The following is a 17,721-nucleotide window of genomic DNA, read 5'->3' as shown; positions in this document are numbered from 1 at the left end:
CCAGACTTGACTCAATGATCAATTATATTTGACAACTTTATAATTCTGATGAAATGCATTTTATAACCAAACTTCCTACATATAAATTCCATATAAATAAAATTATTTGTCTCCAAGTACAATTGTTCACTACATCCATTTCAGATATTTACAGCCCTGTTTATTCTAAAAACAGTATGCATACAGTTCCTCCGTATTTTAAGCTGTTATGAGAAGCAGACAATGAAAATAGCATAAAAATACAGACAGAAAAGATTAATCATGTTCTTATGCTTTGCTATAAAGTAATAACAAACAGGCCAAAAACATATTGTTGTCATTTAGGGCCAACAATGTGCCAAAGTTGCCTCATAAATAATGAAGTTTTATTGATTCATGAGCACAAGAATAACATCAGATCCAGATAGTAGTAAATATTAAAAAATATCTGCTGATCATCTCAAATATTGATTCTAAGATACATCTGTGTTAAATAGTTGTGATATTTTCTCAGTCTCTACATACCACAGTGCTGTTCAGACAGTCAGTGTTTGGGAGGCAGTCTGTCTTTACACCCGTCCTCTGCTCCTCCACCCCCTTTTTTTCCTCCCTCTCTCTGTGAATTAACCACCAGGTGAACTCTGCTGCCAGCCCATCAGCCACGTGCGCCTGCAGTGTGACAGGGTCGCCTACGTACGCTGCCTTCACAGTCATATTGTGGGAGTTCATCTGTATGTAGGGGGTGCAGGAGGGGACACCCAGAGGGCCATGAAACAAAGAGATCACCAAGGCGTCAGGAAATGGCTGCAACACAGAGAGTTGCAGGGTGGAGGAGAGTCTGGATAGAGGGTTGGAGACGCTGACATCTACAAACAAAATAGAAAGGTGGAGAGGTAGTAGGTGTTATAGATCAAATCTGTAATCATTTATGTTTAAAAGTATATGAATTCCTCAATTTTTAATTACTGAATGCAAATAAGTTGTTCTTGCTGCCTCACTAATTTCATGTTTTCCTGAAGTTTCTAAAATCCAGTCTGATGACAAGGCAAAGGAGCCGTCATCCAGCACGTTGACATGATGTGAACTTTGACCCGCAGTGGTCATCCCCGAAAAGTCCACAGTGACATGAGAGAGGCTTGTCTCTCCCACACCCAGAAGCCCTGGAAATAAAAATGAAAAAGTACTTAAAAATGATGTCAATATATTCAACCATTAACAAAATGATACCTATTATTTTTGCCACTGTGTAGGTTGATTCCTTTAGATAAAAATATTTGATGAACCACTGCAGATGAAAACTGCCTACTACAACATAAACAAAACATTTTCTTGAAATAATTATTTTAAAATGAGATTAAAATCAATTATTCCAATGCATTTTATCTTTGCTAATATTAATTATAATTAAACATTTGGTATTATTTTTAAATATATAATATAGATAAATTATTGGTATCATATTTTCATATGGTTCTGCAGCAGCTTTGATATTACTTTGAATTTTTGTAACAACAATGTAACACATACAGTATTTTAGGTTGAAGGCTTTAATTAAACTGGTTTGCAGATGTATTTTATGTTTGCAGAATGGGGGAAAAAGTTATAAAACTAAAAAATGTAGTCTCTCTAAAATTAAATCTAAAGTTGAAGCTTCCACTACTCTTTTCCTCTGTAATAATAACACTTTTTTTTATCAATACATCATTCAATGAATGCAGCTAAAAAATACTTGATGATAAATAAATGAATAAATACATTGAAAAGAAAAAAAACAGCAGACTCTGTAACACAACTGGGGGAAAAACCCTCCTTTCATTGTTAACTTAAACAAACCTCTGGGTCAGGTTTGACACACCAGCCACTGTATGCATATTTCCAGGAACAAAACCTACAGTGTGCAAAGTAGCAGCTGACCTGTGGGCTGGCTGGGGCGTCCAGCCAGGTTTCCAGAAACCTCCAAGACAAAAGTCCTCCCAGCATGCACTCTGTCTGGAGAGGTGGACAGACTGATGCTGTGCAGAAAGGGTCCTTTGGTTCTGTAGAGTGCCAGATTTCCCTTTCTGCTTCCAACAGGCAGGTACAGCACGCTGGAAAAGAAAAGAGATGGAAATTTGACTTACTTCATTTGGTGTAAAAGTATCCAGGACAAGTTGAACAGAAAAAAGCTTCACACACAAAACCTTCATGAATTTTAAGCATTAAGTTGTACTGAGGAGGTAGTAACAGATACAATATTGAAAGAAAAATGAATAAGGAAATAGAAAAAGCAGCATCATGTCTCACCTTTGTCCCTCAATGTCTCCTCTGATGTCCTTTGACCCTTCATCGAGAGACGTGTTGAAGCACTCATTGACTGTCCAATCATGCAGCTGGTTACCACAGTAACAACTCTCTGAGCTTAATGCTGCAGTCTGGTACCTTCAACAACAGATAAGTTAAGGTTAATATAGCCTAATACTCTCCAAAATAGTATCTAAATGCTGCACATTTCCTCCTTACATATCTTGTGTTTTAGAAAGATGTTGGGAATCCAAGATGTGATTAATTTTAATAGTGTAAATCTGCAGCAACAGACTGCATGTTATTGCAAACGGTACAAAATATGTTTCCAAATTCATGTCTGATTGGTGCAAAAGTCAGCCAATCTCTCTCTGAGTCAAAAGGTCGAATGATCATTTATTTGTCACGTTATAAGGCTTTTTGTTGATTGCTTGAAATGCTTTTCAATGCGAAGTTTTAAGCCATTTTTTCACAGCATAACATAAGAAATACTGGGGGGTAAAACTGAGCTGTCCTGACATTTTTTGTTTCCCTAAAAGAAATCGGCCTGATGTTTGGATTTTTACCCTACAACCTATCTCAATGTATTTCAGTGAGAACATATCATCTACAAAAGTGCCTGATCATTTATAAAAACATCTATTATTTTTTATAAAACATTAGGCCTATTTGTGACACCTTTGATAAAATATTGGTTCCAGTTGGAATACATTTTTTTTTTAAATCATTAAGGTGTTTTTTCTCCGTAATTTTAACGACACAAATATCCAAACCAGCTTTGCAGTGAAATTCATCTTATTCCTCATGCTCCCTCACCCTTCATCCAGGCAGCGCACAGAGCAGGTTACCGGGTCAAGGTCACGGACACCCTCGGCTGGATAAAGTCTGCTGCTGGCGTTGACACACCCCATGAACCACGGCTGCTCCCCGTGACCTGCCGCAGACGAGCCGTGACAAAAACACTGCAACGCAATGAACGTAGAAAGAAAAGCCCTGAACATGTCTGATCTGCGAGGTTTCAGAATAAAGGCCGCAAAGAACAAGAGGGGCAGCTAATGGACAGACTGCGTTTGTTGAAGACTGAGAAGAGGAAGAGGAAAGGAAAGGAAAGGAAAGGCAGGTGTTAACACCACAGGCTGTGTGCATACAGTTTATGAGTGCGTAGAGGAGATAATGGGACTGTATGCAGATGGGATGGAGAGGAAGGAAAGTTTCAGTGGATCAAACAAGAAAAGCGACCTTTAATGACAGGCCTGATAATATATTGCACTGCAAAAAAATAAGCAATAGTTTAATTTTAGAGAAAAAACTGAAAGGAATGTATTAAAGGCTGCAGTTTGCTGTGTTGTATGAAGCTGACCTGTTCAGTCTGTAGTCTTGTTGGGCGAACTCGTCGTTTTTACTCATCCAATTATTTCCAGTGTTTGGCACGTGGCGTCATGTTGTTTGAGGATCTAAAAAAAAAAAAATACATACCTGCCCTTTAAAATATGATCTTTATACTGTATACGTCGTGTTTCTGTTATATTGTCCATTCCGTGAAAATCACATTATTACAATTACAAAGGTCACCAGTGACTGAATACAAAATGTGCAATGTTACAATATTTTCAATGCAAAGTGAGGAACCCCCCACATGTACAAAGATATAGCTGTTTTTTTAATTATTGGTTTATGAGGCTCAGACACTTAAAATAATTTAACAGTCTAACATGGGGAATAAAATCATTCGTGATCACGTTAAACCACACAGAAGAAAACATGCATGGAAAAGAGGGGCGTGTGCTGCTTTTGTTATTCTGTCTTCCTCTTTGTGTGTATTTTTCCTTCTAAATATCTGCATTTATGATAATTCTTGTCATTATTAAACCGTTTCATTAAGATAACCTCAATTGGCCTGAAGTGACCTGGCCCCGTGCCAACATGCCTCAGGTGGGCCCACAGCGCGGAACCCAAGAAAGAGATGGATTCATCAGATTTCCCATCACATGAGCGACATGACGGTCACACAGAGGCACGAATGGGGAAAAAAAACCCAACACGTTATTGATTTGATTCCGTTAATGTCCGGTGGCCCGTTTGAAGCCTGTTGGATCATCAGAGGATCAGAATCAGATCTGTATCCTTTCACCAGCACCACAAATTCATATATGGTGTCCCTAAAAGCATTTACAAATATTCACATCATGTTTTAATATGTTACTGGAAAACAAATTATCCTTCTGCCAGTTAAGGGACCTGCATGATCTGCCACCAACCTGCACAAGTCTTAACAATGAAGCAAAGTCCAATAAAGCTTCTATATGAGCAGCAATGAGTTTACAATCTAAATATGAATCTTAACTGCTATTTACTTTGATTTATTTATCTATACAGACACAACGTATTTTTCTTCATGAGTAAAATGCCAACGGGGTGATCCACTGGAGTTTTAACAGTGTGTAATATTATCTTAAATTATCGCTCTGCTTGAGTCGGGATCTCAACTTATTTGCTTAATTCAAGGAAATACCCGGAAACGTGGTTTTAAACTAGAAATGAGAACAATTATCTCTCACGCGTTGGTATTTTTGTACATGGTTTAAGAAAGGTGTCACTTAAGCCACAATTCAGAGTTTCCTCTCACGACGCTTATTTTTTTGCAGAGCAAGTCTGAGCTGGGAGGCTCAAAAACGTAAAAGCACAACACAACTCGCTACGAGTCTTTCTTCTGAGTCCAGTTTGCCCTGCGAGCCCCTTTGCTGAAAGAAGCGTCCCCGTCGTGCAGCTAACTCCACCGGTCCACCTTAAAAAGCTCTTCCGGTTCTCCAGACATCCCCTTTAAGAGGACTTTCCGTGGCTCCCTGTCATCAGCAGGGGGCGCTGTCAGACTGCACCATCTCTTCATGTTGACTGTAGCAGAGAGAGGCACAGTGAGGGGAATCAAACACATTTTCTCTGTCCATTTTTTATACTGAATACGCGCGTATTTTGGCGATTTCGTTTCGTCTCTGCGCTCCAGAACTCTCACACCTTTCCACGACGTTAAAACCCAAACTGCACGCATGTCTGTGAACAAAAACCCACACTGCTCCTATTAATCTCCAGAAATACCACACATTGTAGTTTGTTTTATGTTAATTAAATATTGATTCAATCACTTGTAAGAAAGCAAAACAGTCATGGAAGTGAAACTTATATTTGACGTGCTTTTACGCATCAAATTTGTATCATTTCATGGGAATTAATTCATACTGAAAATGCTTTATGTTTCATTTTGCTGCGGGACCCCCTGGAGCCCCTTCATGGACCCCTGGAGATCCCCGGATCACACTTTGAAAAGCATTTCCTAACCATACCCTAAGCATCTATATGTAGCGCTGTAGTCTTGGCAGTGCGTAAAACCCACCTCAGGCCTGCTAAGCGCGAATAACCTGCTTAATTCGTTAAGCCTGCGCTGTGTTTGCAACTGGTGCACGTGGTGATATAATTAACGAATGATCATGTCAACGAAATCTTTAAAAAGAAGCTGCTGGATCAGCGTTACGGCGCTGCGTAACGGAGAGTAGTAATAAACAGACGAAGCGTTATGTAAGCGCCTGCAGTCTGCGCCCCTACCGAGGACCCAGAGTCCGCCGGAGAAAAGAGCACAGCTGACTCTGGTAGACTGTGAAGTCGCATGAAATGGAGCGATATTGAAAGTAGATAATGTATTTAAGCTTTTCTTATAAGCAGGGAAGCAGTGAAGGAAAAATGTGCCGGTAAATTCAGTTTCCCATCATTTCTATGTGCATCATTTTAACGAGTCCATCTGTTGGCATTAAACTGTATGAGAGGAAATTAAAGAAGAGAAATCATGATCTCTCTTATGATGATGTGCTCTTTTCAGATGAGTAGATGAAAAATAAAATGACAGTTCTTCAGGTGACGATCAGCGACTGGAGGTCAAAGCTGAACCACCTTTTCTTTCGCCACCATCACAAACAGAGAAAAGAAGCTGAGACATTTTCATAGAAAAAAAGTTTCATCTCTCATAAATGGACTCAACAGTTTCTGCTTCCCTGTTCCGATCCTGTCCACTGCAGCTTCTTCTTTCCAATCAAATTATTTTTGGTTTTCTGGGTTACTTTCCCCCCCTGAATTAAGACAAGACTCTTCAGATTGAATTAAACCATTAAGCACATTGATCTCGGATGATAAGGCCAGGTCTCCCCGTATCTCATCTTTCTAAACTATAATAGCAAATGAGCCTGTTTCTAACGGCTCGATTACGTTTTCTTTTTAATCGAGTAATGTTTTGGCCTGGTGAGCATGTTTCTGTTTATTTTCTTGGAGTGTTTCTAAGAGACAAAAAAGTGCAGGAAACAGTGAATCCTGCTTAGCCGAGCAGACTCTTCTCTTTACAGCAAGGATATAATATGTTCATGTTGATAAATTGTTAGGAATAGAAGTATGACTAAAGTGGTTTTATATCCACTAATGACTGAGCAGCTTCGTGAAGCTTTTAAACGGGATAGTGGCCTGTATGATGGTTACCAATACAGTGCATTTATCAACGTAGTGATACTTGAAGATTGCAAGCTCAGAAGAGAGGAACACTGCTCTTATTTTTCTTTTTTGCTCAAACTAAAATGAGACAAGATTAGTAGATTAGGAAGTCATGGCTGCGAGATCCACAGTGAGAGAGAGAGAGAGAGAGAGAGAGAGAGAGAGAGAGAGAGAGAGAGAGAGAGAGAGAGAGAGAGAGAGAGAGATACAACTCAATCCTCAATTGAAATTAAAAAATGAAACCGAATGATGTAAAAAATAGAATTTGTTTTATCTATTTAAAACATATATTATAATGACGGATGAAGCAGTTGCAGCCTATTTTAGTTTCACAGAAATGGGAAATCTCATGTTTTAGCAGCTTGTTATTCACACACAGGTTTTTTTTTTTTAAATATTATTATTGTTTAATACTTTGTATTTAATGTAATTGCTTATTGTTGCTTTACTGTACTTTGAGGATTTTTCATCTTTTTAGCCAACCTGAAGAATACACAACCAGTCTATAGTGCCTCACTATTAGTAAATGATCACTTCCCACTTTGTGTTCATCAGTTAATGAAACTTGACCAACATCTCATCCAATCAGCTCCTCGGAACAGTACCTGGTTCTTCTCTCTGTGCGCACACTTGTTAAAGGGACTTGGGTCTATAGAGGGTTGTTGCGTGCCCCCAAAACTCCTCTGCATCTGGTCCTTGTTCATGCATTCACGAATTCATTTACAAGCTGCTCAACCACGAATCCATAAAAGAGGACTGGCAACTGAGGGGAGGGGGGCGAGAAAAATACATTTTGGAGGGTCGTGATTAACCAAAAACATCCAGTAAAACCGCAGTTGTGGGAGAGAGGTCAGAGGAGATTAGTCTTGTGTCAGAAAACGTCAGAAATAACCAAAAAGCTAATTTGATGACATGCTGATTAACGTACGAATTAACAATTAGATAACGTCCATTAACTAATATGTCTAGTTAAGTAATCACTTAGGAAAACAGTCCATTGGTGATTTAATCGACCTATTAGGACGCAGCACAGGCTTAGCATGCAATTATTAGAACCTAAAGCTTTATTAAATAATGAGCTGCGTGTCCTTAGTGTAAAGTCACCACTGTGTTTAAACATGTAAGTTAAACATCCTTTTTTTTTTTTTCTTTAAAGGCTTTTTGACGGCGATCTGCTGCTTTTTCTCCCCTTGGGGGGAAGGCAAGGGAGCTCTGCAGACTCGGATTACACTCCAAACAAGCTTAAATCAGGCCAAATTATTAATGAAGATCCACTGTAACACGCAGATCTTATCAGATATGGGTCACCAGGGGCGTTTTCCTGTGTTTGACGACAACAATGGCAGGAGAGAAGAAGAAGGAAAAAAAAAACACATCAGAAAAATTGGTTTAACAGGTTAGTGTCTAACTAATGCGGTCAAGATAAAATAAAAGTTGACTATAGAGAAACAACAGGAGATTAAAAAATATAAAAAAATAAGCAAATATCAATATTTTATATTAAAGTAGCCTGATATTCAATTGACAACATATTTGAAAAATGACACAAAGTATAATAAAGTCAACACACTGTCAATTGAGTACTATAATTGTCTGTAACAATATTACAGTGATACAAAAATAAAAACATAAATCCTTTATCAAGTTAGTAGAAAGAACGACATCATACATCTAATTAAAAATGGGAACACCGATGGAGGAACATTTTCAAAAATGTAAGGTCACGTTTAAACTGCACAAATGTTAAACCTGAAATCTGTCTTCTGATACCTTAAGTGACAAATAATGTAATATAAACTCACAATTGACTACTAGTCAAACTACTGAGTTTTTTATTCACACGTGAACACCTTCCACACCCACTCCCTGGTCAAATTAAGCGTTAGTTACAATGAAGCTTGAATCCCCAGCTTTCCCCTTTGTCCCACATCCTGAACACCCAGAATAAAGAAGTGGCTGAAAAAAGTTGGCAGAAACCTTATCTGGCAAACACCCAGACAAACCCCCCCAACCCCAAAAAAGTGTCATATTATATTTCCCACCAACCCAATTTAAGAAACTTCAGTTGAAGAAGAGAAGAAAGCAAGCTCATTCGTTCAAATCTGCTTTTTGACACATTGTGTCTCCTGCCTGTGTGCCCTGCAGCAAGGCAACAGGCTGTGTTTTTCATCTTCTTGACGTTTGACATATAGCCCTAACTGAGCACGAAAGGCTGTGGGTGAGAATATCTGTCGACTTAGGCAAGGGGGCAATGGCACTGACATACTAATCAATAATCTACAAGCTGTGGCCTGAATATGTGTGGCCCGCTGACAAAGATAAGTCTGAGTCAGTGTTTCTGTCTTAGTGGAAGAACTTACTTCTGGATGAATCAGAGTTCAGCTGCATGTGTTATCTGCTTTCAACATGTATCAAGTTTGACTCTGTGAAAAGGTTTAATTGTAATAAATATATTTTTTAAAACACATCAACACAAACTCATTGTATGTGCTTATAATATAAAAGATACATTTGCATTATGTCTCCTGTGTTTACAGAAGTGGAAAACCTCAGTTGTTGTGGCTTTTTATCCCTGGCCTCCTTGTCCTAACTCCCTGGTATGAGGGGTCAAAGGTCACTGCTGCTTGTGGCCTGTGTTCAAATCCCCCTATAGTGTGTAATGCTCTCAACTGACCTGTCATTTTATAAAAGGGAGCCAGTGACCAGATATGCGTTTTCAGGCTGTGCAACATTTTAATCATCTGATACAGATCAACAGTCTGGGGCCTTAAATTGTCTTCTCCAAGCAGACTTTAATACACTGTATGAATTTAAAACTGCATTTCAGTGATTGCAGTTTAATCTATTATTCATATACTTCACTTCTTTTTCAGTAGAAACTCTAAATATGTTGTGAAGGAAAGTTCTCCAACAGGACAAACTCTGCAGAAAAAAATCCTGTAATACATTTTCATGCAACAATACAGCAGTGAAGAGTTTAGTTTGGTCATTTTTAGAGGTAAATAAGTCTGTGCTTGTCACAAGGTGTTTCTACTGTAGCTTACAACAAAGAAAAACTTCAGCAGCAAGGAGTGACAGGTTGCATGTGTGTGTGTGTGTGTGTGTGTGTGTGTGTGTGTGTGTGTGTGTGTGTGTGTGTGTGTGTGTGTGTGTGTGTGTGTGTGTGTGTGTGTGTGTGTGTGTGGAGGAGGGGTTGCCATTCAGTTTTCACCAAATTGTTTGTATTTATTTTTTTAACAGGTTTTGAGTGTATTTTTTTAAAGAGCGCTAATAATTATCAGTTTTATTATGATAAAAAAATAAAATAAAATGATATGAGAATAATCACAACAAACAGTTGAGTGTGAGTATTGAAACACGCACAAACATGAGTCATGTTCAATCATTCGTGTAATAGGATTAAGCAACTTTAAAAACTGCACAACAGGAATTTCAAACTTTATTTTTTAACTTATGTCTAAAATATGGGTCACTCCAAAATATGCATTTCTATAAGACAGTTAAATTGTCACTATAGATGATACTGTTACTAAGGGGCTTTTTTGCCTTGCTTTTTTTTTTTTTTTTTTTTAAAGAAAACTTAAATTTGCATATCTTTACTTAAAGCACGTTTCATGTCTTGATGGGAAACTAATTTCCTCAAAGTTAAAAGAGTCAATATAATGTGTAATGGGTAATAGTGTTGTTATTCCCCGGTTAAAGCTGATGAATAATTCATAAATAAACCTCTAATAGGAGCCGTGGGCTGTATGAACACCACAGGAACAGAAAACTGAGGCGAATGGAGAATATTTGTAGTGTTTTAGTAACAGCAGACATTTAAATATGTTGGTGTTACAACTAAATGAGAAAAGGCTTCACTTTGCCTCCCTGTTGATCAGCACCAGGCTTTAGAAACTGACCTTCTCCACTACAGACGGCAGTGACCCGGGCTTGTTGATAACTGATTGAATTGTATATGTTAAAAGTTGCCCAGTCTCTCCATGCTGCATTCAACATTAGGCTACATCTGGCTCTCTCCTGTCCGCAGAAAAGCCTTTACAAATGGAGTTGAGCCCCATGACCGAGCAGATCCTCTGGTGCTGGTTTTCCCCTTCCTCTCCCGATGCAGAGCAGGGAAATCCAGCACACTTTCAGCTCTCTGGCTCCTCGGGTCTTCTCTAAACGTGTCTGCAGCGCTTTGGGCTCACTTATTAACTAAAGAGCATTCTAATTTCATTTCCACACGCCCAGCCTGGAAAATACACAGAGTGGAGTCATTACAGCAAATATGTCCTCTGTTATTTACTAATTAGACAATTTAGTCTTTGGTAGACTATTTCAAAAATAGTTAATGGTGCACTTTAACTCTACATAATTTTAGAAATTGACAATTTGAGGCTACAGTTTAAAATAAGGTGCATGAATTACGCAAACTTTACTTTTGTCAAGTCAAATGCTTGCATAACAGAGAGTGTGTGCAGGTTACATGCTGAAATAGTTTTAAATTGTTGAAATTACAACAACGACAAACCGTCTAATGGCTTATTCAGTGTTTTAAAAAATATATACAACATTTGGCGTTTAAATGTGATTTTAAAGAGGAAAACGTTGCAGCTGAAGAGCAGTTCCTCCTCTCCTCTCCACACAGGCCGCCGTCCCTCCCTCTGACCCCGGGTCCGTGCAGGGGGATGCCGGGTAAACCCCGAGCAGAGGCAGCGCTGTTTCCCTGCTGTTTCATCCCACCAGTGAAGCCACGATCACGGTGACGGAAGCTCAACAAATACACGATGTTAGTGGATATGAGGTCATGTAAGTCATTAAAGTGATCGGTAAGTTTTCTAAATATGATGGAGAATTAAAGATAATTAAAAATTAATCCGCTGCCCTAAATAATGACTGCATATTATAATATTATAGGACCTTTTCACTGCTCCCCGTGGCATTTTGATGCATTTATATCCAGTCACCATATACACTTGAAAGGTAAAATGAACGTGCCCACAGGCTCTAAATGTGACCGTTTGTGGGGCTTTTGTTAGAAAACGATTAACTCTATTTGTATGAAATAATGTGTCTATAAATATAAATAGACTTCTTGTACAATAGATCGGATTTGTGTTGTAGTCAGTGCCTCAGTGTATACGCATAGGCTATTAAACGATGATCCATGTTACTCCAAGCCTGTGCGCAAAATCACAATCACTGAAATGTGAAACACGTTTACAGCTTACCATCCTGCACAAAAAAGGGTCAAATTATTAAAAGCAAGAAAAGAGAAATAGGAGTTGAGTTGGAGAAGAGGACACGTTCTTTTATTGTCCTATTTAATGTACGCAGTCTCTCAGATCTGCCTTGTATAATTCGTGTTAAAGAGGGAAAAGCAAACGGTTGGCACAGAAGAGGAGTCATCAGATTACAGCGACTTTTCTTTAGTTTTACACCTTCAGCTGCAACGCTGTCGGTACTGTTTCACTCGATTAAAGGAGCAATAAAATTCTACTGCTTGAGTGAAAATGTACAATTCGTCATTTGGATTTGTCGTTGCTGCAGCTGTAGATTGAGTGTAGAATCAACAAACACACGGACACACACACCTACGTGCTTACAACACACATTTACGCATAATCACGCACTCAAACCCACACACACACACACACACACACACACACACACACACACACACACACACACACACACACACACACACACACACACACACACACACACCGGTAACAGCTTTTGTGGCGGGGGGGTTGAGTGTTATCTGCAGACTTTAAACTGTTTATATTTCCTTTGATATATACATTTTTTATTATTGCAGTCTGTCAGCGTGCATTTCAATTTTAGTTTGATCATGCAAATGTTTTCATTTCATATTTCATCTCTGAATCCAAAGCAGCCCCCCCTCCTCCTCCTACCCCCCTAAGCAGGCAGCATGTCAGGGGAGGAAATGTGCATTTTCACCGTTTACGCAGCGAGCCTCGTGTGTTTGAGGTTCGGGCAAGCGCCGTTTTTTATCACGCTGAGCAGTTTTGGGGGGTTCCTCAACTCCCCGAGACCCCTCCACGTTTTCACAGAAGTAAGGTCACAAATCCAGACATACGCAGAGAGGCAGAACAAAAGGTGAAATTGCTGATGCATTAAACGCAAAACACACAGATACACACGAACCCATGACAAATTCTCCCCAAGATTTGTTTTTGTTTATTCATATTTTTACCAAATATTATGAGCTTTGGAGTGACCTTGTGTGAAGGGGCGAGTGACGGGCAAATACTTCACAGTCGAGAGATTAAACATAAAAACGTCCTGACAGCTTTTATCGGCCTCCATGTATTTAATTGTCTCAAAAATCAATGCAAAGTGCTGACCCTGACGCGGCTTGTGTCTGTCAGCATTACCCATAACTTCGTTTCCGAACAGGCAGCGAGCGACAAATATCATTTTGTCTGCAACAAGCCAAATGTTACACAAAATTGCGATGCAGCTTGCTCAGTTCCTTTTTCCCCACTCCACGTACTCTTTTCTATTGTTATTCTATAGAAGTTACAGTCTACTGGTTCCCAATCCGCACTGGAATTTAACCCTGAAATGCCAGCAGCAGTATAATGGCTTGTCTCTGCTCCCAGTATGGCCCCTCCAGGCTCCAGCAGCAGCCGTGCCGGGGCCAGACAGCCTGCCAGCCCCGGCTCCCCTTATCAACCTCCGGGGGCTTTGGCCTGGACCATACCGCAGAGTCCCATTAATCAGGGAAACATCACGTCAAACATGGCAGATTGAGCGATAGGGGCAAGTCTGGTCAGAGCTTTTTCTTGCAAAGTTGAGTCGTGGTCCTGCGCTGGGCACACACACACACACACACACACACACACACACACACACACACACACACACACACACACACACACACACACACACACACACACACACACACACACACACACACACAAAGTGGAACAGCCTTTGGGCGACTTTAGCAGTTTTCCTGCTGTCTCCATACCACAGGTGCTTATGGTGTGGTTATGAAGGGTTTTGTATTACTGTATTTCATCTCCACCATATAGACTTCGCCTTTTCTGCAATATCGCGATACCAACTCTGCAGTGTTTCTACACGAATTATCACTCATTTATATGTTTATCAAAGGGAATAATACACGCAGGCTGTTTGTTTTATGAGTTGCTCGAAGGTTCAGCGTCCCTGCAGGAGTTTTTCTTTGTTTAGGCCAGCTTACTGAGGTTTCTCTCTACTTCATATATTAAACCGAGCACGCTTGCAGCACCTCATTTGCAGTGGTTGCTGCATGCGTAAATGTCTGCGGTTTGCCTCTTGTTGTTATTGCAGTCTCCGCATGCCTATCACTTCTTTCTATCCCCACACCCCTCAAACACGCCGGGAAAGGGAATCCCTCCTTACAACAGTTGAACTAAATAGAAGCCATCTTTGACTAGTATTTTTTAGTCATTTTTAGCTTTAATGTAACTTTAAAGTGGCCACAGTGTGGATCCGCACTATGAAAGATCTATTTGGCGACTTTTTCTTTTAAAATCTGAAACATCTGTGCCTCAGGACAAAATCTGTTATTTAATTGAAGACTGGATATGTCTTATTTTCCCTAAACGCTCTTAAACGTTTATGAAATTACTCCTGTTAGGGGGTGAATTGAAAGGTTGAGGACATTTTATGACAAGGGAGGGCAAGACATACTACAGAGAAGGGAAACTCTTAATCAAAGATGAAAAGCAGCTGTTCTCCCAAAAAAAAACAAATATAGCTAATAAGAGTAAAAATAGAAAAGAGAACACCCCCATAGAAAAAAAGTAGAAAAATCACTTGACTGTAAGTTGTTTTCATAACCCCTCTTATAAGGCAAATCCATGGGCCACTTTCTGCATCATTAAATATGTTTAAACCCCTTTCCAAAACAACATATGATGGTCCAACTCCAAAGAAAGAGAAACAGTCTGATAATTACACTCAGTCGCGTTTAATGAATGCTTCATAATTAAAAAAGAAAAGAAAAGAAAAAAAAGAAAGGGAAAGTGCTTCAGAAATCCACCGTTCAAGTTTCCATTTCGAGTGCAGTTATCCTTTATATATATTCACAACAAAAAAAATTAAATCAATATACAAGAAACCCCAGGAAAAATTCACAAAAATAAATATTCAGTTTCATATAAACAACCAGTGACTTCAAATTCCATGTCAAAAACCTGACCTCAAGTATTGTATCAAAAAAGCGAAGTAACTGAGTGAATGAGGAGGGCAGGGGAAGTGGGGAAGAAGAAGAGGAGGAGGAGGAAAACGAGGGGAGGGGGTGAGTGCAGCTTCTAGCTGCTGCACGATGCAATTGTTTACATTGATAGCGTCACTGTCAGAGAGCTATTTGTCTTAACGGTGGAAAGGGCCCTCCCAACAGGCCATGACCACCATCTCCTGTCCCTCGGCCCGCGCATTGTGAGCACTGCGTGAGAATAGGCTGGTGCGCCAGGGGGGGCGAACCCGCACAGCTTTGGGCGCAGGCTATTCCTCTTCTTCCTATGCCGTGCAGCCCATGCTTTTGACATGCGGATTAAAGGTTGAAAGCTTCGCTCTTGCAACACAGCAACACCCCCTCCACCCCCATCATCACCCCCCACCCCGCCCCTCACCACCACCTCTCAATAACCCCCTCCGTTTTACTGCTAGTCTGCTCATATACCAAGTCATAGCTTTAAAAAAAAAAAAAAAAAAAAAGAAACCTGGCTGAGAATATAAGTTCAAGTTTGAATTGTCACTCCAGCCTCAGAAATAAGGCCCATGGTGAGTGGGGGGCTTCATGGCTGCAGAGTGGTGCTTTAATCACATGGTTAAACATCTACCATATGTATCCACACTGGTGAAACGCACTTTTTTTCCTCTTTTTTTCTTCTTTTTTTACAATCACCCTTTAAATAGTTCCTACAATCCTCTGAATGAATGCGCCCTTTGCTGTGCTTGTGAGGAGGCTGACATCATTCACGGGCTTTGGGTTTGTTGTGATCTGGCTCGCCATAAGCTGGGCCTCTCTTTGTCGCAGACAGAAAAAGCCTGCCAATTAGCAGAGCGCGTCCTGGACTGCCATTTACAACATCTACACGTTTTTCCTTAAAATACCTACATGTAGGTGTAACTCCAGCTACTGGATTGACTCTTGTTTAGTGGTGGTTGAAGGTGTGTACATTGCATTGAAGCCTGAATACTAGGAAGCTACTGCTGAACTTTACAGGGGCTAAATAAAACAGGTTTGGGTTACTACATTCACTGAGGGGGCCATATTCAGTAGGCTGCATTAAAGATGGCGATCTGTTTGACAAAATGAAAGAAAAGCAGAATTTATTTATTTTTTAAAGAAAAAAAAAGATTGAAGACGCCCAATTTTAGGAAGTAATTGACATCTCTTCCACTTAAGGACGAGACAATTGACTTAATGTAATAACTGAATAATTAACTAATGTGGCTTTGCGGTAATTCACATATGATTAAGTTATAGAAAACCAGAAAACGATGTACTCGTGTTTTATCGTTGGAAATACATGTGGGTTACTCCCAAATATTCTAATGGACGCAGTTTGGGCTCTGTATCCAAATTTAACAGTCACATATTTAGCCTTTTTTTCCTCTTTTTATCTTTCAGACATCATTTCACACAGAATGATCAGAAAACACTAAAGCTGAAACAAGACCCCCCACCCTCTCTCTCTCTCTCTCTCAACAGTATCAAAGTGCAATGCATTTAAGCCTATCTCTTGTGCTTTGTCGCATTGTTTCTGAGTAGCCATCGGGCTAGAAGGTGTTATTTTGGTGCTGTTTTTTTTCTCCCCCTCACACATCCTGAATCATATCCCACTCCAAAAAACCCTATCTTGGACGTCGTCGTCGTTACGGCTCTGATTTACGTTTCCTCGACTTTATGGTAATGCTGTAAACACAGACTGGCACAAACATGGTGTGCAGAGGAAATCGGTGTCCAATAGGAGCAGGACGGACGTGAATCGAGTCTATTGTGAGACCTCACGTGCTATGAAGGTCTGAGCCTTATTCTGTTTGATTGTCTGTACATAAGGCCTGTGTTGTGTCTGGGCCTGCGTCTGTGCGCATTGTCACACATTTTTGCAAACCAGGACTTACTCCGCAGAAATAAAAACAAAGACAGAAAACCAGATCATAAGCACTCTTAAAAATAAAAATAAAAATTTAAAAAAGCAACAACAACCCACAACCACCAGGAATAAATCCCTGTCAAATCTAATAAAGGCTTAACTGTGAGCATGTATAGATAGACATTAATAAACCCATTTTTCAATAATGCTCTGAAATTGAACACTTGGACACATGGGCCACTCTGGCCAAGCTGGTCAGCATGGCAGTCATTAAAAAAAACTCAGCTTTGATATATATAAAATATACCAAGTGGCACAGAATGGGAAACCCTGATATATATATATTTTTTGATTTACCAAGTCAAACTTGTTCCAGCTAGATCAAGAAAAGCCTCATCACAAGGAATGCTGTGATTTTTTTTTTAACCTCTTTCAAACAAAGCACAAACCAGTGAAACCCTGGCACCATACAATCCAACAGGTCGAGCATATAAAAGCGAAGGGGAGAAAAACAATTCAGGAAAAAAGTCAAGTAAACACAATATTGAGAACTTAACATATTGCTTAGGATTGGTAGCTTATTTTAGTTTGTTTAAGCGTAAAATCCACGAGTCTCACAGTCCTGCGTTTTCTGAAGCTCCAAAACAGGGATCTTGTGTGGTTTTCCTCGGTCAAACTTCAAAACAAAGCGGAATGTAAATCCATTCACAGAAAAAAAGGGGGAAAAGAAAAAATAAAAATAAACATCGATTACGTTGCGAACCATTTGCTCACGTTAAGACTCCGATTAGGTTGGAGATGAACACGGTTGAGGCTTTTGTTTTTTTGCTAT

General features: G+C 39.7%; 1 protein-coding gene across 1 annotated transcript in view; it reads right to left on the bottom strand.

Annotated features, from left to right (window-relative positions):
- The window catches only part of LOC134002640 (polycystin-1-like protein 1), a 39,843-nt gene extending 32,353 nt beyond the window's left edge, over positions 1-7,490 (bottom strand). The window contains exons 1-6 of the mRNA XM_062441981.1: positions 7,392-7,490; positions 3,076-3,221; positions 2,263-2,397; positions 1,894-2,066; positions 978-1,139; positions 505-845 (exon numbers count right to left, since the gene is read on the bottom strand). Of these exons, the coding sequence (XP_062297965.1) occupies positions 505-845; positions 978-1,139; positions 1,894-2,066; positions 2,263-2,397; positions 3,076-3,221; positions 7,392-7,490 (1,056 nt within the window). The remainder of the gene's footprint in view (positions 1-504; positions 846-977; positions 1,140-1,893; positions 2,067-2,262; positions 2,398-3,075; positions 3,222-7,391) is intronic.
- Positions 7,491-17,721: the final 10,231 nt, after the last annotated feature.

Source organism: Scomber scombrus, chromosome 20, assembly GCF_963691925.1.
Source record: "Scomber scombrus chromosome 20, fScoSco1.1, whole genome shotgun sequence".
NCBI lineage: Eukaryota > Metazoa > Chordata > Actinopteri > Scombriformes > Scombridae > Scomber > Scomber scombrus.
This window is presented reverse-complemented; position numbering and strand designations above follow the sequence as displayed.